The 26095-nt window shown below is 42.0% G+C and overlaps 1 protein-coding gene across 6 annotated transcripts in view; it reads left to right on the top strand.

The window, feature by feature from the left end:
- The window catches only part of AIG1 (androgen induced 1), a 191509-nt gene that overhangs the window by 91321 nt on the left and 74093 nt on the right, over positions 1-26095 (top strand). The window contains exons 4-5 of one of the 6 annotated variants that reach the window (XR_004645100.1): positions 2523-2721; positions 11815-12475. The exons of 2 other annotated variants lie outside the window; for them this stretch is intronic. Coding sequence is in view for 3 of the 4 variants with exons in the window: in XM_034765506.1 (XP_034621397.1) it covers positions 10237-10269 (33 nt within the window). In the remaining variant the exon portion in view is untranslated. Of the gene's footprint in view, positions 1-2522; positions 3880-10236; positions 11660-11814; positions 12476-26095 lie in introns of those variants that run through there. 3 more of the 6 variants (XM_034765508.1, XM_034765506.1, XM_034765507.1) reach the window with 3 other exon arrangements.

Raw genomic sequence — 26095 nt, 5'->3', positions numbered from 1 at the left:
GGCAGTGCAATTAGCATGCCAGACCTTTCAGGCCTGACTACGAGGTTAGTGCGTAGCAGTTCTGATGGACAACACCATGGCCATGTTTTACATCAACAAGCAGGGTGGAGCCCAGTCCTCTCCCCTATGTCAGGAAACCCTCCGGCTGTGGGAGTTCTGCATAGCCCACTCTATTCACCTGGAAGTGTCCTATCTACTAGGAGTTCAGAATGCACTGGCGAACCACCTCATCAGGTCCTTCCGCAGTCATGAATGGTCCATCTGGCTGGATGTCATACACTCCATCTTCCAGAGGTGGGTGTTTCCCCAAGTCGATCTGTTTGCCACCCAGAGCAACAGAAAGTGCCCAATGTTCTGCTCCTTCCAGAGACACAGCACAGGATCAAACACAGACGCATTCCTGCTACCCCAGGGAAGCCGCCTGCTCTACGCCGTCCCCATTACCTCTTGTGCACAAGGTCCTGCTCAAGGTCTGCAGGGACAGGGCAGAGATAATTCTGGTGGCACCAGCGTGGCCTCAACAACATTGATACACCACACTCCTGGAGCTGTCAGCGGTTGCCCTGATCACTTTGCCTCCTCTCCCTGACCTGATCACTCAGGACCACGGTCGCCTTCATCACCCCGACCTGCAGTCCCTCCACCTCACAGCATGGTAGCTTCATGGCTGAACCTCATGGAGCTTCTGTGCTCAGAACAGGTAACGGAGGTCCTTCTCGGCAGCAGGAACCCTTCCACTAGAGCCACATATCTGGCAAAGTGGAAAAGATTTACTTGTTGGTGTGACCAGCGTTGTACACCCCCTGTTCAGTCACCTGTATCTCTCATCTTAGAGTACCTTCTGCACCTGAAACAGCAAGGCCTGGCAGCGTCCTCCATAAAGGTACATCTCACTGCTATCTCGGCTTTCCACCCAGGAGCATCTGGATGCTCCGTCTTCGCCAACCCTATGGTTGGTCGGTTCCTCAAGGGTCTGGAACAGCTATATCCCCAGATCAGACAGCCTGTTCCTGTGAGGACCTTAACCTGGTCCTCTCCAGGTTAATGGAGACCCCATTTGAACTGCTTGTAACTTGCTCCCTTCTCTATCTGTCGTGGAAGGTAGCCTTTCTGGTTGCCATTACATCCGCAAGGAGGGTGTCTGAGTTAAAGGCCCTTACCTCAGACGCACCTTATACGGTTTCCCACAGGGATAAGGTGCAACTCAGACCTCACCTGGCCTTTCTTCTTAAGGTTGTATCACACTTCCACACTACTCAGGACATTTTCCTGCCTGTTTTTTATTGTAAGCCCCATGCCAGTAGCCGTGAGCAGAGGCTGCACTTTGGATGTTCGGCGAGCACTAGCCTTCTACATCGAGCACACCAAGCCATTCAGGAAGTTGAACCAGTTGTTCATAGCGGTGGTAGACCAGATGAAAGGACTTCTGGTCTCATCTCAAAGAATAGCCTCCTGGATCACGTCATGCTTCCACACGTGCTACGAGCTGGCCAAAATACCAGCACACTCCACAAGGGCCCAGCCCTCATCAGCAGTGATCCTGGCCCAGGTCTCAATACAAGAAATCTGCAGGGCAGCAACTTGGTCCTTGGTACATACGTTCACCTCTCATTACGCCATCATCAGGCATGCCAGAGATGATTCAGCTTCCGGCAGAGCGGTGCTCCAATCAGAGAATCCGTAACTCCGACTCCACCATCTAGGTAAGGCTTGGGAGTCACCTAATTGGAATCTAAATGAACAATCACTCAAAGAAGAAAAAACAGTTACTCATCTTCTTGTAACTGTTGTTCTTAGACATGTGTTGCTCATGTCCATTGCAAACCCACCCACCTTCACCTCTGTCATAGTAACCGGCAAGAAGGAACTGAGGTGGTGCCGGGTCGGCTGGGTCATATATTGAACACAATGAAGGCGTCAGGGGGCTCCACACCTGACCCAATGGGTGCTGCTAGGGGAAAAACTTTCAGATGACTGTGCACCCGGAAGAACAACCGTTACGAGAAGATGAGTAACCATTTTTTCTCCCTTATCTGAGGTGGACTAAAATGCAAATTACATCCTTAACTTCCCTTCCTACGAAAATATTTAATTTGTTTAATAGGACTTTGAGTTTTATCTTGTTATCTTGAACTTTACTAGTTTTTCATAAACCCTGTATGCAGAGTTCCAGTCTGCTGAGTCACAGCCAAACATGTTTTTGTGGCTTCTTCTGCAAATACAGTATGCAGCGTAGAAAAGTTTTATGAACTATTTATGGGAAGGGTGAAATATGTATCTCCATAAAACTAGTTAGACAAGAAACAGATATTTTTAAGCCACTTTATAAAATTAAGAACTGGAAAATGACATAATTTTCTGTAAGCCATTTTCTTTTATTTAAACATAATACTGAGAATTTTCTTTAATACAAAGATTTATTGAGATTTCCATTAGCAAACATGGATAATTCATGTTGGCTGAAAATCTTTTTAAAAACATATTTGTACAAATGCGTATTTATGTGTGTATTCTTTAATCAGAAAATAAGATTGAGAACATTTCGGTAGATGTAAGGCAGAGGAGCTGCAGATGAAGCAGAAGAGGAGAAAGGGATGGAGGAAGAAATGGGTGTGTCAGAAGTTAAGAGACAAGGTGATAAAGGTGCAAGTTGCTTACAGTACAAGACCGAAAGGAATCAATGAGGAGGAAACCAGACATTGAAATAAAGAAGTAATGATGGTAAGTCAGCTGGGAAGAGCCACAGAACATGGAACTGATAATCATATGTCCTGTACATTGCTGAGGAGAAAGCTCAAAAGGGAAGTGAGAAATGTTTAAAGTACAGTGTATATTGAAATTTTGCCCTCTACTTTATTCCAGGCCATCATGTATAATTTTGGTTTTATTTGATTTCCTGTGAAGTGTATCATGCAGGGTCATCCTTTGCAAAGAGGTTTGTTTTTTTTCTTCCGACTCTCCCTACCTATGCAAAGCTTAAAGAAGCATAACTATGTTTTCCCTATGGTCTAGCAGTCTTCATTTTGTGTTACCTGCCTCCCTGAATTTACAATCACTAATTTCCTCAGAGCTCTTGAGTCTTTTTATTTGGTCTCTGCTCTCTGTCTGCCTCTACTGTGCCCCAGAAAGCACATGGAAGCAGCACTGTGATGGAATGCACCCCTGTATTCACACCCTACATACGATGGTAATACTTTTCATACCAAATATGCCTTGTGAGGTATCATTTGAAAACTAATAACTTTCTGGTCAATAATATCATGGTGAAATGTATTTAGCAATATATGTAAAGTTATAAATTGCCCTTGAATGATGTTGGTGGCACATGTTCAAACCCACATAGCCCCACTTAGGCAGAACTGGTCAAGCAGGTCTTAAAGGAATGTGGGTTTACCTCAGTTTACATATAAGTTGTAAACAGGGTCCTCAGACAGCGAGGGAGGGAAGACAGGAGACAAGAAAAATCTGCATTTTTGCAAACAGATGTGAGAAGAAACAGCATAGAACCGCTTAAGCTACTAGACACCATGTTGCCTCCTTTACTGTTTGAATAAACTTGGCTTTGAGGGGTAACCTAGAAGAAAACGCATCTCAAAGGGGGACTGGATTATGAGTGTGTGGGGGGAAAAAACACCTCAAGTTCTCTTGCTAGCCATCTCTCTTTTTCATCTAAGAAAACAAAGAGAAACAGCCGTTGGACTTTGGGAGTAGATCCTGGCCTGAGAGTTTGGTCAGCAGTGGTACTGGGAACGTGTGGTAAGGGACTTCAGCTTGAACCAGGTCCAGCTTGTTAAGTTTAGAAAGAATTTGATCTTTATTTTTCTTGTAACCATTTCTGACTTTAATGCCTCATTACTGGTACTGACTTAAAATCTCTCTTTGTGAGTAAATAAATGCGTTTTATTCTTTAATCAAAATTAATCCAGTGTTGTGAATTGTTTGGGTAACACTATTTAAGGTAGCCGACAGTTGTATATTGATCTCCTTAGAGATGGACCTAATATATCTGGACTATCCAGGAGAGGGCTGGACAGTGCAAAACATACATTTGGGGGGGGAGGGTGAATCCAGGATGGGGGGTGTTTTGAGGTCAGCCTGCAAGTACTGACCAAGACTGCTGGAAGCCAGTGTGTGGCTGGGTTTGCTAACAGGCTGGTGGGGTCAGAGCTGCTGGACCAGGGCTGTAGCTATACCCAGACACTCAGGGTGTGACCTGCATGCTGCTTGGCTATTTGTGAGGAGCCCATGTTGGGAGCTACAGCAGCAAAGCATTATGAGGCACCCCAAGTTGCAGAGCAAGTGGTGACACAGCCCCTCACAGGTCTGGATTGCATTCCAGAATGTCATAAGCACCCAAAACTTTCTAAGGTCATGCATCACTTTTTAAAACAGTATTATTATTACTATTGATTAATTTATATTAGAGTAGCAGCCAGAAGCTCCAGCTTAAATCAGAGCCCAATTGTGCTGGGCACTGTACGTACACTCTGATACACTCTGTTTCAAAGACCTTACAATCTAAATGGACAGACCAGATTAAGGGTGGGAGAAAGGAAGCATCATTATCCCTGTTTTACAGATGGGGAACTGAGGCACAGAGATTGACTTGCATAAGGTGGCACAGGGAGTTTCTGGCAGAGCTGGATATTTCTTCCTCTCCAAAGCAGGCATGGAACACAAACTCATATAGGATAGAGATTCATATGTGACTCAAACTTGGAGAGATTTTGGCAATTCTGTTGGGAGGACAAAGAGACAGTCTCGGGGGGAGGAGGGGGAAGAGATGTAATCTTGTGGAGGGAGATGTGGGGGCAGTTGCTCCAGATTCTTCCTCATCCTGCTTACAGTTGGCATTTTTCATTATCTTCGTTTTAGTGGTGTTACTGGAATCTGGTTCAAGGTGCACTGGCTCACCTTGCAAGCTGTTCTCGGGTTCCTAACATAACCCTCTAGATGCTCTTTCAACTTGTTTAGCAGCTACTTCCAAAATATCCCAAATGCACAATTTCGTACATTTTTTTTTACCCAGGGTAAATTCCCCAGGGATGCTCCTTCCTCTATTTGGGCTATGGGAGGAGAAAATCTGACTCAAAAACAGAAAGGTGATGTAAGAAGAAACAGTTTGGAAATGCAAACAGTGTCAAAGGGGAAAGTGCTGCTGCTGCTTCTTCCCAGCTGCCTTCAGACTTCCTTTGAAGTAATACTTTTGGTGACCAGGACTCTTAGTTGGGGCACCAAGTAGAAGGGGCAGATATTATGATCAGTTACAGAAACACTAGCATTTTGGTTGCACATTTTTAAAGGGACTGAGAAGCCTCTTTCATGTATTCAAGAGACTCTTTAAGAGGCTTTGTGGAAGTCCAGTTACAGATACTTTAGTTTGTGTGGGACATCAGAAAAGGAAATATAATTTAAATACCTTAAAAGAGGTAGCTTGGGTGAAACATGTTACTCACACACCAGTTATGTAACTGATGGCCATGGAGGGGTTATATTTTCATTACTTCTCAGTATTAATTTGAACGTTGGAAGAAGGATGTGCCTGTTTAGAAGACAAAAAATAATGCAATCTGATACAGACGCCTGCATTTACTTCCTTCAGATGAGAAATTACTGTTTGCTAGCTCTTTTTCAAATCTGATCTCTGCAGCTTAATTGGCAATAATACAAATGTTAACAGCTGTATAAGAGATGTTATTCAGTCCACAACAGTAGCCATGGTTACCTGCATACTTTCATTGCTTTATTAATGTGTAATTCATTTTTTTCTGGAAATACCATTACCATGTAACCTAATACAATACAGCCTCTTAGCGGGTATTACTGTGAAAAGAAGAGCATCTCTCAGTAAACCCGAAAGCTGTTTATATCAAACTGGATTATATACAGAACATACCACCTATATATTATAGATCCCATAAACGCTGTATCATAAGAGAGGGAAAAGAGAATCCTACAAGTTTCAAGTTACATTACTCTAGAATGTTTCACAATAAAGAAGAGACTACTTAATATCTTTTGACATTAAAAAAAAAAAGGTCTCTGATTTACGCTGGTGGGTGTAGCTGATCTTGTGGTCAGAATGCCCTTTCTCTCTGCTTCCTGCATCCAGGTAGTGCTCTGAAAATTGCACTACTGGTGAATCTCAATGAAAATAATTAGCCAGATCTAGCTCCCTGCTCAGTCCTTTTACTGCCAGTCTGGTAGCACAAACTGGAGGGAGAACTGACTTAAATAGATAGCTGGGGACTCTGCTGATTTGGGAAATCCCAGGATAGGATCACCAGTTCCTGCCCCACCTCAGCCCAACACAGGTGTCCGCTGGGGTTTGGGGTATGTGACTGGAATGCAGTCCTGGGTCAACAGATTGGAATCTATGGAGCAGTTACTGCCAACATCCTTAAAGTTACTCTAATTTGTGCTAGGGGACAAACTCTCGCCCATCTGCCCCCACCCAGAGGGATGGAAAGGTGGTATAAAGTTACATAAGCCTTCTGCTCCTTGGCCTCTCACCCTCCGCCCCACCCCAGTATGCTGAGCATAGGTGAGGTGCACCCGATTTTTTTCCAGATTAATGGAAAGCAAATAATTCACTGCACCAGATTTTCCAACTCCACACTAGTTTAGCTAATAAAGAGAATAATAAATAATATTTCTACTTCAGAATATCAGTGTTTTGCAAATATTAATGCATTCAACTTTACAAGAACACTGAAGTCCATATACTCAGGATTTAGGTTTGTTTGTTTTAGTGGGATGGAGTGAAATTCATCCTGAACGCATAACCACTGTAAATCAATTTAAAATAACAAAGAAATAGCACACAAAGAGCGTGGATGAGTGTTTTGTTTCTACGGGATTGTTTGATCTGACTTCTTTCAATACAAGGTTTCTTTATACTGTTTCTACTCTGTTCCATAGCATGACATAGCACACTTTGCATGTCTAACAGCATTTAATTGAATGTGTATATAAACTGCATTTTAAAATACTGTTACTTGACATTTGTGTGTTTACAATGAAATCAGGGTATTGATAGGTTGCTGCATTGGCTTGAAATAAAGACCAAATATTGCAATATTTAAATATGACATTGAAAAATTACTAGTATTGCCCGATAAAACCATGTTGAAAAGAATGATAAAGCTTTGATGAGCCAGACCCATTTTCAGTGCATCTCCGAGAACAAGAAGTAAGATGGCATTAAGATTAAAAGTTCCATAGCAAAGCCGGCTGTTGCCACAGTCTGGCTTCTGTTGCTGCTCCAGTGCTGCCACGTTGGAACTATTTATAGACATTAGCCCATATCTCTCCATGTGCACAGACATACTACTCTCTCAGAAGTTGTGTTTCTAAAGAAGTGACGTCTGTTTTATTTTCCGGTCCTTCACAGGGTAGTTTGTTCTGTACCATGCAAAGGGGGTGAAGCTTGACACATCAAAAATCTACACCCTGTACATTCTCTTGCTTTGTATTTTTCTATTGTTTATGTAAAATGAACTCCTTAATTTCTGTTTGTGTACTCTCCATATGCAAGACATTGAGCTTAATTTAGCCCTGGGATATGCTGGTTTCAACCAGTTTGAGCTTAGGGCTGCTTTCAGCAGAAAATCTGGTGGGAGGAGATGATCGGGAGGGGTGGTGCCAAGAGCCTGCAAACCCCACTTCTCCGAGGAGCCAGCCGCATAGCCTCTGACTAGGGAAGAGGCATGGCCAGGAGACCCAAAGGATGCATTGATTTATCAAATCTCCCAGTGAGTCTCTGGCCAGGAGGCTCCCATGGAACATCAGTCAGAATTTAAACCTGCCCTCCCTGCAGTTACTGGTACTGCACACACTGTCCTACTGGGGGAGTATTCAGACCCAGAAGCACAGCTGCTCCTGATTTTTCACCTGCTGTGCCAGCAGAATTGAGACAATAGCCGATGATTTCCCAACTAAAATACCAGTTACAGATTTCACTCTTCACAATGGTCAAGAGTGTTGTTTGTAACCCATGCCTCTGAGGGAATTTATTGGTAGTACTCCTGCTGGAGGGCTATGGTTTGGGGAGGAATGGAGAAGCTACAGAGTTTTGTATAATCTGTTAACTAATTTCTCATTCGGAATGATAGGTCTGTTCTAAAATGTATCATGTCAGCACCTCGATTTTTCATTTAACTTGAGATAAAAATTGCAGGAGTTTTTTCAATTTCTGTTAAATTTAGAACCTCAGGGAAGCTGGAGTTGTTTCATTTGTGGGTATGAATGAGACAGTAATTTTTAATCAACTATATCCAATTATAAGTGATGAGGGTATTTCCCTCTCCCCTTCCCCCCATTTTCCGACTTCTCACAACTATAAACATCCCTCATTTCCTTTCACACGTAGCTGCTGTGATTTTTACTGATCAATTAACTTTGGCATTAAAAATTAACAGAATGAAATAGACTAAAGAGGAAAATAAGAGCATAGTAGCGGTACCTGATTTCTGTAGTTGCAGAAATTAAAACTCGCTATAGAAATATGCTTAACAAGAATAAGAAAAATTGAAAGACTTAACACATATGTTAACAGGTAAACTAGTGATTGGAAAAATGGACCAAGGGGGCTAAAGTGATTGAAAACAAAGCATGGATATACCTTATACAAGAGTATGGATTTTTACTGAATACTGTAACTAGTATTGTCTAAGTTCAACAGTGTTCCCTTATGTATATCTGAAACCCTCCCTTGTTCAAGATATTTGTATTGTGTACAAATCTATTTACCTTTAATTTAAAAAAAGTAGTAATTAAAGAGCCTATTAGTGTAGTTACAAAGGCCTGATCCTGCAGCCTAATTCACGGTACAGTGACTTTAGTGAAATACCCAGATGCATTGCATTCAGAGGGAATGTGGATCAACTTGCAAGACTGGGACTGTTTGATTCTAAACATGATTTCTCAATTTCTGTAAAATAGGAAATATCCTTACTACCAATATAGTAGTAATTTGGACAGGGAGAAGGGTATGTGTCACTGGAAGAACTCTTGCTTTGGTTTTATTACAGTGGACTAGAATTTGGACTGTCCGCTTGTGACAGTCCAAAAATATATGAAGATGGTTCCCTACACCTCAGAATTCCCCCTGGCATCTTCTGAATTATGCTTTAAAAAAAAAAAAAAAAAAGACTGACATGCAAAACTGTCTAATAATTTTCCATTTGCATTCTCTCCAAAACAGTACTACAGCTTTTCTCAATAAAAAATTAAACATATTTTCTGAGGAATCACAGAAGGTTTCCCTCTGGTTGTAAAAGAAAGTTTTGATTGGGGCTGTGTGTGTGTGTGTGTGTGTGTGTGTGTGTGCGCGTGGGTTTATACTAGCAATAAAAAGATCTTTTAATCACCTTCATCCTTCCTGGACCCAAATACAGGATATGATGTACAGTAGGCCAAAGACAAAATATGAGGACAGCAAGAAAAATAATTTTGAGATGTAGGATCAGATTCCTGAGCATAAATAACCTTTTCTCTAACCTTCATTTCATACTTTCACACTACTGATGACAGTAATTTTAATAATAGTAGTGGGAGAACACCAGGTAAATGTCTGGAGTGAATTTTTCCTTATAATGAGGTGTCTCTTCCTACCTTACATTGGCATGGACGATATTAAGGAACAAAGCAGAACATATTTGTTGACTCTTTCTACTGAGCTGACGGTTGACACTTGGCAGTGAATCCTGCTTATCAAATCTCAGGCCTGGTTTGGGCAGCCTTTGAACTGGCTATAGTATTTCAGTCTAATCAATAAAACTATGGTCCCAACTCTGGGTGGTACTGAGCATCCTCAATTCATGTTGAAAAGCACTTCACAGAATTGGGCCTAAAAAGGAGAAGGGCAGGACATAGGGAAACTAACTGGGAACTCTGTTGGCAGTCTCAGCAGAGAGGCCAAGAATTAAATTGTTGGAAAAACTGACTGGTAGATCTTCAGTTGCTGTAAATTGTCAGAGCTCCGTTGACTGCAGTGGAGCTATGACAGTTTACACCACCTGAGGCCTAGAGGTGATCCCTCCAGTGTATGGTTGAGACAAATTGTATACTAGCACTGCTCACGTTGTTATTATTCTGTGGATACTTCACTCCCCTGGGCTATTAATCGGGCACTTTTCACCAGTCCTAATATGACTTTCAAAAGGGAAATATTTACCATTTTAAAACTGTCTCGGTTATTTCATTTCATTTTCTTCCTGTTGTTTCCTTTTTCAGATTACAAACCTTTCCCTTCCTGTATTCTTCTAAGAACAACTTGAATATTCATCAAAAGATAGTTCTACGAAGAGTTTTTGTATCAGATTTGCCCTGAGATGAACCTAGATTTGGGCCTTGCGCTGGAAGGAACACTATTAGTGTTTTAGTTTTATTACCCAAGCCTTGGTTATTTATCTTCCATGTCAGCATCTCAAAAACATGTACCCAACCTCCATTCCCTCCTCCCCCTCTCTGTTTTTCTGGCTGCTTCTTTCTTGTAGTTGCAAGAAAAAAAAATAATTCTCCTCCTCCTGGAATATCTCTTTCCCTGAAGATTTGAGGCAACACATTTATTTTCTGCTAATGGAATTCTTTCCATGGCAGCAAATTATGACTTTGCAAAAACAGAGTGTGTTGTAAACTGTCAGTATCCAAGTGAAGTTGCAGCCATACAGAGTCAAGTTTGAGTTTGAGTTTGGGCTCCCACTGTTACCAGCTCACGTGCATGTACACATACTCAACCACTTTTAAATAGAACAGTTGTAGAATAGATGGCCTAGTTAGATTATTTTTAGTTTTTGACCTTCTCAGATATGAACTACAACACATTAAAACGTAATGAGGTGGCACTATTATTTATTTCATAGGACAGGTCCAAGGTGAAATATCAACATGAGGGGGGAGGAAGAATAAAGACTGATACACTATCATTTTTAGTAACAAATGGCCAGTTCCTTTTGGTAACTCTAATTTTACATGAGTCTGATAGGGCATACCTACTGCACACTCAGAATATGTGGGAAAGGGTTAGCAGCGACAGATGGGAAAAGGGTAAGGACCAACCCAGATAAATTATCAGATATGATGACTGGAGAGAGAGATTCCTGCTGGGAGTCACATAAGAGATGCAAAGAGAAGGCCCCTGGGTTGGGAGCCTGAGTGCAATAAAATCCCTCTCCTTCCTGCTATTATCATAGCAGGGGCAAATGCTGAACCTGCTTGGAACAACTAACTAAGAGTTGTGATAGAGTCGCCATCTCTGGAAAAGTTTAAATCAAGATGGGAGGTTTTTCTAAAAGCTATGCTCTAGTCCAGACAGGAATTAAACCAGGGAAGTCTTATGGCCTGTGTTATAGAGGAGATCAGACTAGATGATCACAGTGGTCCCTTCTGACATTATTTATGAATGTCTGAACCTCGCTGACGAGAAGTGCTGGGAGGGAATTGGTGAGCTTATCTCCTGGTTACCCAGGGAGAGCTGGGATGACCCGGTTAGATCTGAGTCAGGGACTGTATTAACTGTTGTTAGCACATGAAGAAAGCCCACCTTAACCCTCCAGACTCAAAAACCCTCATTTACTGTGGGTCTGTGCTGGGCTTGAAAGAAGCAGGAGCTTCATTTTGTGTTGGTCCACAATAAAGTCTTGGAAGGCATTTTGAATGCTGATCCAGCTGCTTCCTTCTTTATTAAGTTTTGGGAACCTACGGGCTCTGTAAGAGAGACTAGCTGTTTGGGCTGCAGCTGGAATCTTGCTACAAGCAAAGCACTCAATGATTAACTTTTATATACATCCCTTCTACCTTTTTCTTTTTCAGACATGTTGAGAGGTGAATTGGGTGATGATATACAGGATCCACTTCATATTCCTTAAATCCATTGACTTATCTGGGTGCCTGGCTAGCTAAACTTAGCCTCCTGGTCTAGAAGCCACGTTGGAGTACTGTTACCAGTCCAGATACAAGTTCAAAGCAAATGAATATGGAACTGACATAGTCAAACAGCCTAACCTTCCTAAGAAACAGCAAACCCACAGAAAATTACACTTGAAAGATATTTTTCATTGAAGTGCATGCGGGGGTATTCTTGACACGTTCCAATGTGCTCCTCAAGCATCCTTGTGTTCTTCAAGGAAAGTCCTGCCACCTTTTTCATGACCCATGATAAACCCCTGTGAATAAAGATTATTGGAAAGTCTCCATTGGGCAATGCCTATGCTGTTTCTTTAGATGTGATACTGCCCATAAAACAGCAATGAGAGTAGTCTGCTTTTCTGAGTATCATCAATGCATGCTGAAAACACAAGGGAACTTTTTTAAACTCCAGAGGGTTCAAGATGATGGTAAAGCTCAAAATTAAGAGGAATATTTTCAACCTGAACATTTGAATTTGGCAATCGGTTTGCCATTTTAATAGTAGTAGTCTAGTTAGCTAGCTATACTTTAGCTACAGTATCTGAAATAAAGATTTGTTAACTGATTTGTTCCCCTCCTACGTATTCTCTTTCTGTTACTTTTGCTGAATGTTGTTGCTGCTTTCAAGGAATTTTCCTCCCCAAAGCCAGTTACACTGAATATAGTGCCACCAGGAATCCTTTCTCTATTGTATGTCCAAGGGCACCAGGGTACAGCTTATTCATCATTCCATCACATCCATCTTCCAATGACTGAACTTTGTCAATGCATTGAGCAGAAGCATTTTAAAACAAAAAAGCCAGTGTGATCAAAGCCAAATAGGCACATATGTATTTTCTATTTAAAGACAAAAGGCAAAATGTTATGACTGTTTTCATTTTCATACTTTGCTATAGTAAGGTAAAAAGCCATGTGAGGTATGTTATAAGATTGACCATAAGCATTTATCTCATCTGCCACATGTATTAGTAGAGTATTCCTGTACCTAGGCTCCCACACCTGGTGGAAAGCCTAGATAAACCCAGGGTATATAATGCAGGTATTAGTACATGCTAGGTATCTTTCTTTTAGACCCTGGTCCTGTTCTCCATTATTCTTATTAGCATCACCAGCCCCAAGCATTTAAATAAATGAGTTTGGTCCCAAACATCATGACACAGTTAAAAATAATAATTTGTAGAGATTCTTTTTATTTGCCTCTTGGTGTCATAGTCTATTGGGTTCATTTTTTTCAAGCTATTCTCCACAACCATTAGGGCTAGAAATTTATTATGTTTTTTGTTCATTATTATACTGAGAGCTTAACCAGACCTGTAAATGTCAGTGTCCTATACTGGAATAAGTACCAGCGAATAGAGTACTTTTTTTCCAGTCTTTTGCATTCAGTACATTATTATGTATGATTTATTGTTTGTGCTACTGTAGTTGTGGAACCAAAACCCTGTTGTGCTAGGTGCAGTAGAAACACAGAGCAGAAAGACAGTCCCTGCTCCAGAGAGCTTACAGTCTATGGCTACATCTACACTACAGGGGGGAGTCGATTTAAGATACGCAAATTCAGCTACGTGAATAGCGTAGCTGAATTCGACGTATCGCAGCTGACTTACCCCGCTGTGAGGACGGTGGCAAAATCGACGTCTGCGGCTTCCCGTCGACGGCGCTTACTCCCACCTCCGCTGGTGGAGTAAGAGCGTTGATTCGGGAATCGATTGTCGCGTCCCAACGGGACGCGATAAATCGATCCCCGAGAGGTCGATTTCTACCCGCCAATTCAGGCGGGTAGTGTAGGCCCAGCCTAAGACAAGAGACAACAGATGGATACAGATAGATGGGGGAATACAAGAAAACTATGAGACACCCTTGGTCAGCATGACAGACAGTGGTCTTGGCACACAAGCAGCCTTGCCATTGTCAAGTTTTCTGTAGGTCTCGTGGAGAAGGGGAGTTTGAAGGTAAATAATGAAAGAGTTTAGTGGTGTTTACAGCGAGTTCCTCCAAGCATGTGCTGCAGCCTGAGAAAAAGCACAGAGGTGTTTGAAAATTCAGCAAGTGGCAGATGGGGGCTGACATCACAGTTTTATGTGCTACTGTAGAACTAGAGATACTAGAGATGAAATAGACTTACTGCTTATTTAGTCCCTTTCCTGCCAAGGATGGGATTGTTCCTTGTAGTCTAGTCCTAATAGAACTCCCTGACAGGAATTTTTTTCCTGGCACTTAGCTTAAATTTATCATTTCCTAATTTCAGCCAGTTTTCCTTATCTGTACTCATCTATGGTCCTAAATTTCTCTATATTCCTGCTTTTGACACCCTTCCAAAAAAATTTTAAAAACTGCTTAGCCAAGCTGTATCTATTTTGTTTCTTTAGTCCTTCCTCCTAGTTTAATTTCTTCAGCGCACTGATTCTATGGACTAATTGTCCCAAGTGAAGTGAATATGTGAGTTATGCTTTTTGTAGTTTTGCTCAAGTACTTTCACATATTGTGAACTCAGTCCTATGACATGAGTTGTGCTTGGAAAGCATACTTCCCTAGGGAGGGGGATCTGCCTTTTTGCTCAAGTTACTTGCATTGTGCTGTTCTGGGCATGCTGAGCAACTTCGAGTTGTTTTAAGATGAATATACTCAGGTCTATATACTAGATAAGGCAGATTAGAAGGTTAAAGAAGTAATAGCACCAGTGCCTGTCGCTTGCCCTTTCTTGCCATGTCTGATGCATTGTCACTGACTTTGGTCTGAGAAACAAAAATCTAAAAAATTTCAGTTTGGAAACAGCTAAATGTTTTGTTTTGAGTCAGTTTAACATTAAACTGCATTTCCCTGTTGTGATCGTTTGCCTTATGGGAACAAGTTTCAGAGTGGTAGCCATGTTAGTCTGTATCAGCAAAAACAACGAGGAGTATTTGTGGCACCTTAGAGACTAACAAATTTATTTGGGCATAAGCTTTCATGGGCTAAAACCCACTTCATCAAATGCATGGAGTGGAAAATATAGTAGGAAGATATATATTACAGTACATGAAAAAATGGGAGTCGCCTTACCAAGGTGTGGGGGGGGTCAGTTCTAACGAGACAATTCAATTAAAGGGGCTGTTATCAACAGGACAAAAAATCACTTTTGTAGTGGTAATCGGTGGCTCATTTCAAACAGTTGACAAGAAGGTGTGAGTAACAGTAGGAAGAAATTAGCATGGGAAAATTAGCCAGCAATGCCCCTCTGCCATGTACATTGGCCAAACTGGACAGTCTCTACACAAAAGAATAAATGGACACAAATCAGATGTCAAGAATTATAACATTCAAAAACTAGTCAGAAAACACTTCAACCTCCCTGGACACTCAACAACAGACTTAAAAGTGGCAATTCTTCAACAACAAAACTTCAAAAACAAACTCCAATGAGAAACTGGAGAACTGGAATTAATTTGCAAACTGGACACCATCAAATTAGGCCTGAATAAAGACTGGGAGTGGATGGGTCACTACAAAAACTAAAAACAAATTTCCCCATGCTAATTTCTTCCTACTGTTACTCACACCTTCTTGTCAACTGTTTGAAATGAGCCACCCTGATTACACTACAAAAGTGATTTTTTTGTCCTGTTGATAATAGCCTACTTTAATTGAATTGTGTCGTTAGAACTGACCCCCCACTTGGTAAGGCAACTCCCATCTTTTCATGTACTGTAATATATATCTTCCTACTGTATTTTCCACTCCATGCATCTGATGAAGTGGGTTTTAGCCCACGAAAGCTTATGCCCAAATAAATTTGTTAGTCTCTAAGGTGCCACAAGTACTCCTCGTTCTTTTTGCCTTATGGGAGTTATAGTTCTGATCTGATGTTCCCATTCTCTGCTGTGGATTGGTTCCCATTATGCATCACACCACTTAGTTTGGGGGGACACTGCGCTGCATCGGGGAAACTGTAGTCCATTCAGCGAGCTCAGCCTGTAGGAGAGAATGAGGGGCATCAGGCGCCCCACACTGCAAATCCCACAAAGCAATGTACCATAATAGGGAAATGCAGTGTAACATTGAACTGATTCAAACCCAAATACTTTGGGTTTGATTTTCCTACTGGTTTCTGGGTTCAGCTGGTATGTTACTGAGTTTCCTGGGAGCCTTTGTCACCCCCCTTTTCATTTACATGAACGCATACACTTTTTAATACACACCACAGCTTCCAGTTAGTTCCTCATGCAAGAAAAGTGGAAAATGGAGAGGATGATGCTGAATGAGCCAGTCAGAGTAAGTTAACAGATTTGGATTTAAATTTTGGAGGAAGTTAGTTGATGCCCCACATCAGAAAATAACCATTTCTGAGAGGAGGAAGTTTGAAAACTTGGGTAGGTGTAAAACATTGGCAGATTCTTATAGCCCTTTGTAAAATTTCCAATGGCTGGTGTGAGGGAACTCTGCTGGAAAGGTGAGAAGGAGAAAGGATAAGTCTTGTGTGTGTACATGGGAATGTAGAGGGTGGTCTTCAGTTAAATCACATGGTATGGTGCTCCATAGTGTTCACATATGTAGTAAGGAAGAATAATTCCAGCAACTACAGGAATCACTGGGTGAAATTCTATGGCCTGTGTTTTGTAGAAGGTTAGACTAGATGATCATAAAAGTCCCCTCTGGCCTTAAATCTGTGAAATGTTGGTATTGCAGTCTTGCAGTGGAGGATGCATTGGAGGATAGTTTGATTGTGTAGGTGGCACATAAGTAGCGGTTGGGTATTCCATATGGGAAATGACTGCCTAGGAAGGAGTACTGCAGAAAGGGATCTTGGGGTCATACTGGATCACAAGTGAAATATGAGTCAACAGTGTAACACTGTTGCAAAAAAAAAATAGCAAACATCATTCTGGGCTGTATTAGCCGGCATGTTGTAAGTAAGACACGAGAAGTAATTCTTTCACTCTACTCTGCCCTGATTAGGCCTCAACTGGAGTATTGTGTCCAGTTCTGGGTGCCACTTTTCAGGAAACATGGACAAATTAGAGAAAGTCCAGAGGACTGCAACAAAAATGATTAAAGGTCTAGAAAACATGACCTATGAGGGTATATTGGAAAGGGAAATTTGTTTAGTCTGGAGAAGAGAAGACAGAGGGGACATAACAGTTTTCAAATACATAAAAGGTTGTTACAAGGAGGAGGGAGAAAAATTGTTCTCCTTTACCTCTGAAGATAGGATAAGAAGCAATGGGCTTAAATTGCCCCAAGGGCAGTTTAGGTTGGACATTAGGAAAAACTTCCTGTCAGGGTAGTTAAGCACTGGAATAAATTACACAAGGAGGTTGTGGAATTTCCATCATTGGAGATTTTTAAGAGCAGGTTAGACAAACCCCTGTCAGGGATGGCCTAAATAATACTCAGTCCTGCCTTGAGTGCAGGGGATTGGACTAGATGACCTCTCAAAGTCCCTTCCAGTCCTATGATTCTATGTCTGGTATGGTACAGTGGTGTGGGGATATGATTCACATTGTCTCAGTTTGAAGATGTACCCTGTGCAGGAGTACAGAGTTCTTTTATATTGGGATGAGGGGTTGGATATTTGGGGGCATTGATTCTTCATTAACCTTGGTATCCATTCCGCTGTGTGTGCTATTCCAGCCTGTAACAGACCAGTGTTCCCTGGAGGTCTTGCTTATTAATCTATTTTAAAAACAAGCAGTACAGCCTCTAACTGGAGGGATTTCTCTCCCCAGAGCTCTTGCGGTAAAGTCTAAACAAACAAACTGAAAATTTTTGTAATATCGTTAGAGAATGGCTTGCCCACAGGGCTTCTTCCTGCCAAGTGTTCCTGGTGGGTTACGAGGCTCTCCCCAGAGGTTTGGCAGTTAAAGTCAAATTAAGCAGCATTCTCCCTGTTTCAGGATCTAGCAGCAGTTCCAGTTCCCTCCACACTCTCCTAAGTTACTAGGAAGGAGAGGCTGCTATCTTGCAGCCTCTCCAAGTATGCCTTTCTGTAGAGGTCTACAGCAGACCCTGGGATTTCTTTTTCCAGGATTTGTTCTGGTTATGTTGTAGGGGAGTCTTACCCTGCCCACGCTCAAATCCCTGGTCCCAAGCCTTACACAGAGTCAGCGGCCTGGATACTTTCCCAAACCCCAAACTGCTACTCTGAGACCACTTCCTCTTTCAGGGTAATCAGTTCCTTTGTCCCACAGTTCTGTCTTTTTTTAAGACACTATACCTAGAAAAGAGTAATATTGCCCCAGAGACTTCCCAGCTCAGTTTTAAAGGGCCAGTATACCCTGTTACACACTCTGCTGACAGGAATAAAGACAATTGCCTCTCTATTTCCCCTAAGCAGGGCCGGCTCCAGGCACCAGCTTCTCAAGCAGGTGCTTGGGGCGGCCACTCCGGAGAGGGGCGGCACATCCAGGTATTCGGCGGCAATTTGGCGGACGGTCCTTCACTCCGCCTGGGAGCGAAGGACCTCCCGCCGAATTGCCGCCGCAGATTGCGATCGCGGCTTTTTTTGTTTTGTTTTGTTTTGGCTGCTTGGGGCGGCCAAAACCCTGGAGCCGGCCCTGCCCCTAAGAAAAGGTTTGGATCACTGGGTCAGAGCAGGCAGAGATCTTGTGGCCAGCCAACAGACCACTCCTTACTAGTCTGTTTAGAATGAACATAGAGGCAGGGAATACAGAACTCTGCATTTTCATACGTTCCAATTTTTTTAGTTTGACCTTAAGCAAAAATTGTATGGCTTTCTAAATGCCCCCCAATTTCAATGTTCTTTTACATGTTTCCCTTAAGTTACTGATATGGAATTACAGTCTTAACTCCAGTTAAACAGAAGTTTTTCTTCTGGTTACTTTGGACATTTGTGTTTTAGCTTTTTTTTTTTTTTTTAAAGGCCCTAGTTTGGGTTTGTAAGTTCTTAGCTACCCAGAAACTTTCAGTACAAGCTGAATCAGAAGTAGAATATCTGTCTGTCTGTCTTTCATTCAGTCACACACACATTTCACTCTGCTGATTTATGTTCCGTTAATAAAGTTTTTATATTAAAAAATTGCACTTACATATTTTGAAGAGAAAATGAAGTGTGGTATATTGTGTCTTAAGGAGTTTTAAATCTTTACTGGAATTTAGTGACCACTGGAATTATGAGTGGCAAATATAAAATCAGTTTGAAGTCAGGAGCAAGAATCTCAGAGGACCACTGGCGAGCTAGGCATCAGCTTCTAGAAAGAATGACTGAGTCAAACTAATTTTGGCACTAGTTTTAGTGTTTAGTCTTTAGATGTTTTTTATTAACCTTCCATACTCTAGATGAGATTAGATGAGCCAATGGGAGGATCTTATTATCAGCAGGGTCTTATGTTTGTTGCTGCAGTAGTCTGTGCAAGATAACTTTGGAAACAACCGTAAGTTATACTTCTGAAAGGGGAAATTGAATTAATTGAGTTTGTCATGTTTGTCTCCTTGGAGTTTTTGTTCAAGTAAGAAGTTCTGAAGATAACGATAAAGAAAAGCCACAGATGCAAAGTAAAAAAAACCCAAAAAAACCCACTATTATTTTATTGTTCAGTTTTATCCCTTCCCCAATGAAATAGCTTATATCAAGTTTCTAACCGTATAGATAAAAACGATGTGGGTTCTTGACCTGAGGGTCATGCACAGGTATCAGGGGGTCACAACTTCCCTGCCCTTCCCATATTGTTAAGGGGGGTGAAGGGGATTCTTCACTAAATCTGAAAGTGGGTCCTGGGGTGAAAAATAGTGTGAAAAAGGTTGAGAACCACTGATTTAAACCACGAGTTGTAGGAACTATGCCTCAAGGCTATGTCTACACAGACAGACTTGTGCTAGCTCTGTGGCAGCCAGCATGTTAAAAATAGCAGTGAGGCTGCAGTGACACAGGAATTGTCTTGGGCTAGCGCAGGGCTGGTGCTACCATTTAGGTAAACTAGGCAGTTGCCTAGGGCGCCAAGATTTGGGGGCACCAAAAAGTGGTGCCCCCAATTTTTTTTTTACAGCGTTCCTATGCTCCCTCCCCGAGCGCGCGGTCGCCGCTCCTCTTCTCCCGCCTCCCAGGCTTGCGGCGCCAATCAGCTGTTTGGCGCTGCAAGCCTGGGAGGGGAGGAGAATTAGAGCGGGGGCGGCGTGCTCGGGGAGGAGGCGGAGCAGAGGTGAGCTAGGGTGAGGAGCTGCCGCAGGGGGACACCTCAGGGCGGGGGGGGGGGAAGCTACAGGGGGGGGTCCTCGGGGGGGGGGGGCAGGGAGGGGAGCTGCCGCAGGGGGAAGGGGGCGTTAGGGGAAAGTTTCGCCTAGGGTGCGAAACTTCCTTGCACCGGCCCTGGCTAGCCGCCTGAGTACATAGCATGAGGTTCGGGTGGGACATTGCCCAGGTAGTTAGCTGATGACACCCTCAATGCCACGTTGACCCCACTGCTATTTTTAGCATGCAAGCTCAAGCACACATCTGTCTACTCATGCTGGGAAAGACCTTCCCAGCTGCTGCATAGACAGAGCCTAAGAGAGACAGCACACAACTTGCAGCCCAGGGAGAGAGACAAAGGTGTCTCTAAGCCACCTTTATGCCCTCAATCCTGGGCTGCTCCAGAGACCCAAGGGGTCCCCGAGGTGAACAGGGCCAGGGCCCCGCATAAGTTTATGGCAGCCTCTCCAGGCTGCCCTATGGGTTGCAACTCTGTCCAAAATTCCAGGAGTGTTACATGATGCCATTCCAGCCCTAGAATGCCCCGTACATTAGGACTTGTGAGGAGGTCTATGGAAGAGTAGCTTGATAGCTGTTCCCCCGGTGTCTGTGCTGGGGGAATCCTTCTCTGGCCGTTTACAGAGCTTGTAGGGCCACTCTGCCTTTTTTAGTCAGCGTGAAAAGGCTGGAGTGCAGGTGAAGATCTCATTCTCTATTTTCTTCCAATTCATTGTGATGAAGTTAAGCAAGATCTTCCCTTTCAGAGTTTACTTCTTAGATGGTTCTTGGTGAAATAGGTCTAATTTTAAAAATATTTTTCTCAGGATAAATGTGTGTCTGTCTGGATTGTGATAGTTTCCACTGGATGGTATGGAGTACTAGGTGAAACTTATAAAACATATATGGATTCCTGCCTCTGAAAAATAATTAATGACTATATTTATCCCTTTCATGCTGAGAACATATCTTCTCAAACAAGGAACATGTATTACAATTTAGTTTTCTCTTGATATAGTTTCTCATTTGATATATACGGTGAAATTCTGCCCCCATTGAAGACTATGGGAGTTTAGCCATGGACTTTAATGATGCCAGGATTTCACTGGTGGCTTACTTATTTTGAGCAGCATGTTCATCTATTTATTGAAAAAATAATTTTAAAATATCATTAAAAATTACCAGAGTTTTAAAGTATCTTCGAAGGTTGTTTTGAATTAGTGATAGTTTAATACGGCAAGGAGTATGGGGAATAAACAGGAAGAACTGGAAATAGTAGCACATAGGCAACGAAAGACCTGGTAGTAATGGGGGGTCTTTAATTACGCTGAGATCTGTGGAAAAGGTAATATGGCAAAACACAAAATTTCCAGTAAGTTCTTGGAATGTATTGGGGACACCTGTTTTAGGCTTGATTCTGACCAGCAAGGAGGAATTGGTAGTGAATCTGAAGCTAGAAGGCAATTAGTGAGAAACTGATCATGAAATTATAGATTTCGTGATTCTAAGGAAAGAAAGGAGTGAGAGCATCAGAATAAGGACAATGGACTTCAAAAAAGTAGACTCTAACAAATTCAGAGAACTGGTAAGTAAGGTCCCATGGGAAGAAAATCTATGGGAAAAAGGAGTTCAGGAGAGCTAGCAGTTCCTGAAGGAGACAATATAAAAGGCACAACTGCAAACTATCCCGACATGAGGGAGAGTTAGGAAGAATAATACAATGACAATATGGCACCAACAAGAGCTCTTTAATGACTTGACAATAAAAAAGGACTCTTACAAAACGTGGAAACATAGACGAATTGCTAAGGAGGAGTATTAAAGAATAGCTCAACCATTTAGGGACCAAATCAGAAAGGCTAAGGCACAAAATGAGATATAGCTAGCAAGGGACATGAAAAATAATAAGAAGAGGTTCTTTAAATACATTAGAAGCAAGAGAAAGATGAAGGAAAGTGTAGGTTCTCTATTTAGTGGGGAAGAAGAGCTAATAACTGATGACATCAAGAAGGCTGAGTTGTTTAATGCATAGTTCACTTCAGTCTTCACTAAAATGTGACCAGATACTCAACACAATTAATATTGACAAGAGGAAAGAAATGCAAGCCAAAATAGAGAAAGAATAGGTTAAAGAACATTTAGATAAGTTGCATATATTCAAGTTAGCAGGGTCTGATGAAATTCATCCTAGGGTACTTAAAGAACTAGCTGAAGCAATCTTTGAGAACTCATGGAGGGATGGGTGAGGTCCCACAGAACTGGAGACGGACAAATATAGTACCTATCTTTAAAAGGGGGAACAAAGAGGACCCTTGGTACTATAGATCAGTCAGCTTAACTTCAGTACCTATAAAGATAAAATTTGCAGATGAAACCAACATGGGAGGGTTGCAAGCACTTTGGAGGACGGAATTAGAATTCCAAATGACCTTGACAAATTGGAGAATTGGTATGAATTCAACAAGATGAAATTCAATAAAGATAAGCGTACTTCTTTGCAGTTAGGAAGGAAAAATCAAATGCACTACAAAATGGGGAATAACTGGCTAGGTGGTAGTACTGCTAAAAAGGATCTGGGCTTTATAGAGGATCATAAATTAATTATGAGCCAACTGTGTGATGAAGTCATAAACAAGGTTGCTGTCATTCTAGGGTATATTAACAGGAGTATTTTATGTAAGACATGGGAGGTAATTGTCCTACTCTAATGGGCACTGGTGAGTCTTCAGCTGGTGTACTGTGTCCAGTGCTGGGCATTGTGCTTTAGGAAAGATGTGGATGAATTGGAGAGAGTCCAGAGGAGAGCAATAAAAATGATAAAAGGTTTAGAAAACCTGACTTCTGAGGAACGGTTAAAAAAACTGGGCATGTTTAGTTTTGAGAAAATAAAACTGAGCAGGGACCTAATAATACTCTTCAAATACACCTCTACCCCGATGTAACGCAACCCGATATAACACAAATTCTGATATAACGCGGTAAAGCAGTGCTCTGGGGAGGGGCAGGGCTGCGCACTCCAGCGGATCAAAGCAAGTTCGATATAACGCAGTTTCACCTATAACGGTAAGATTTTTTGGCTCCCGAGGACAGGGTTATATCAAGATAGAGGTGTATGTTAAGGGCTATTATAAAGAGGACTGTGATCAATTGTTCTCTGTATGCACTGAAGGTAGGACAAGAAGCAATGGGCTTAATCTGCAGCAAGAGAGATTTAGGTTGGATATTAGGAAAAACTTTCGAACTATAAGTGTAGCAAAGCACTGTAATAGGCTTCCAAGGGAGGTTGTGGGATCCCCATCATTTGGAGGTTTTTAAGAACATGTTGGACAAATACCTGTCACGAATGGTTTAGATTTACTGGGTCTTGTCTGAGCACAGGGGGCTGGACTTGATGACCTCTCAAGGTCCATTCCAGCCCTACATTTCTATGAGTCTATAAGGCAGGCTATTTCTTTTCCATCTTATTTGCCACCCGCTTTGTTGGCTTTCATGCTACGTAAGGCACAATGTAGAATTTATCTATGTCCATAGCAAAATAATCCCCAAAATTGCGAGCATGTAAACATTTGTTTGTGCACTTTAAACATACTTGACCAAATCCTTAATTGTCAAATGCCCAGAAATGATGCATTTCTGCTGAGAAAATTATGAGAACATGTGCACGCTGTGGAAGTGATGTCCAAGGCAGGTCTTCAGGAAAATGTTGGGAGTAAAGAGTGGGTATGTTGCCTACCAATGGAGATATGGTTAATAGGTTTGTGCACACTTCAGATTAGTTTGGGCCAGACCCTGGGTAAGAAGGGGTCACAAGGTCACATCTGCTATCCCTTTACCCAGTGGAAATCAATCTCCCTTCATCCCCATGCTCACAGCTCAGTTATGCAGCTGACACTCATGGAGCTCATTTTGGCACAGAAATTTTCCTCCAGATCCACTGGCTTTTAGCATATCTTGGTTCTAAACAAGGCATTTTACTTGAGGGAAGGAGCAAGAGAAATTCCTTCACGTTTTTGACAAAATTAAAAGAGAAATTGAACATACTGCATGCCTCCTGACCATGGTAATTCAAATTCCTTTGTGCTGATACATTGTGAGCTAATGCTTCTGTTTTACAGGATGAAGGAAGAATTAAAATTTAAAATGTAGTTGGAAAAAATATTCTACCGTTTATTATTTGTGTAGTGACAACTTCTGAGGTAGGTGTGTTATGCTTATAAGAAGCACACAGGATCTTTTTCAGGGGAAAAGGCAATACTCCGTGTTTATTAAAGATACAAAAATTAGCATATGCATTCAGTCACACCACACACACAAGTTGATGTTATAGTTACCAGTCCAGATCAATCTAGTGGCCAGCTAGCTTGATCACGAGTAGGGAGGAGCCGGGTTGCGTCGGTCGCGACGTGATGCTCCGGGGAAGTCTTGGCAGGACAAACCCAAAGTTTCATGGCAAGTCACCTTGTTTATATAGTGATTTTTCTTCATTGGGACCAATGAGTTTTGCACCGTCATGCTATAATCAATTGTTGTTTGACGAGTGCTTGTTTTTTTAAATTGTTTTTGTTTTTTTATTCATTTTTTTAGGGAGTTATTCCATGCTGGTTTTGATTACCGCTATTTTGTCCCCATTTATAGGTGCCTGTCTCATTTTTAGAGTCGTCAATCTGCCCTCCTCTGACATTTCAATAGGGGCATGTTGCAGCTTCCTGGCGCCCTTGCGTCTGTCTCTGGTTTCTCCCTAGACCATCTGGTTCAGCAATGGCCTTCACACTTATTTTTTAACCCACACATTCCTCATTCACACACAAAACAGAATTAATTTCCACAGAACATTTTGAACAGGAACATCAAATTGCAATGCAAAAGAAAACAATCATGGCATTCTTTTACTTATTTTAAAATGCTAAACCTACAACAAACTGGTGACCATCAAAGGATCTATTACTGCCTTGAAATCAGTCCAGACACAGATTCTGGCTGATGTATCTCTACCAACGACCCATTAGGCCATTCCTTTCTGCTATTCAAAAAGGGGGGCTGGCAGGATATGATCAAATCATACACCAATACATTTATTTTTTATTTTAAATTATATAAAATACAAACATAAAATTCTACTACTATATGTGCAACACTTAACAGTGACAGCAAGACTATAACAGGGTTCTAAAACCTGGCTCTAAAACCCTTTCTGTTATTTGCATTACTGTAGTGCATAGAAGCCCCAGTCATGGACCAGAATCCTATTGTGCTAGGCATTCAACAAACAGAACAAAAACATAGTCCCTGCCCTAAAGAGGTTATGATCTGTATGTGACTGCCCCCTGGCAAAGGGGAATGGAGAGCTCACCAATGTCTTCCATTTTGAGGCTGCACGGCAAAATTCGGGCTTCAGAATCAATTGTTAAATGTAACTACCTGTCAAGTATTCACTTCTCAGACTTTGTGCAGCTGCCGAGGGAAGGTGTGGAGGGGGGAATTTCCTCTGACGTGGCTACCATTGAGGCATCATTCTCTCCCTGTCATTTTCCTCACCCTTTTCATCTTTCACATCCTCAGCAGCTACTTACACAATAGGTACATGAACCAACACTTTCCTGGAGTGCTTTTTCCCTTCCACCCCCTGGATCACCTACAGGAACCTTCCTGCTCCCTGCAGCTCTATTCCCTGAGCTTGTGTAATCACCTGATCCCTCACTGATCAGTCACAGCTGAGAAGTTGCTGACCTGTCACAGGTAAGGTTGGGTCCAACCCCCCTTAAAGGACCAGCCCCGCTGGGACAACCCTCATAATACAGATATCTTTTAAATGAACACAAAGATATTTTCATAATTATGTGGTGAGCTCCACAATTATCTCCTTATATTTAAAAAAGAACAGGAGTACTTGTGGCACCTTAGAGACTAACAAATTTATTAGAGCATAAGCTTTCGTGGACTACAGCCCACTTCTTCGGATGCATCCGAAGAAGTGGGCTGTAGTCCACGAAAGCTTATGCTCTAATAAATTTGTTAGTCTCTAAG

Source organism: Trachemys scripta, chromosome 3, assembly GCF_013100865.1.
Source record: "Trachemys scripta elegans isolate TJP31775 chromosome 3, CAS_Tse_1.0, whole genome shotgun sequence".
Taxonomy (NCBI): domain Eukaryota; kingdom Metazoa; phylum Chordata; order Testudines; family Emydidae; genus Trachemys; species Trachemys scripta.
Note: the sequence above shows the minus strand (reverse complement) of the source record. Positions and strands in the feature narration are given on the sequence as shown.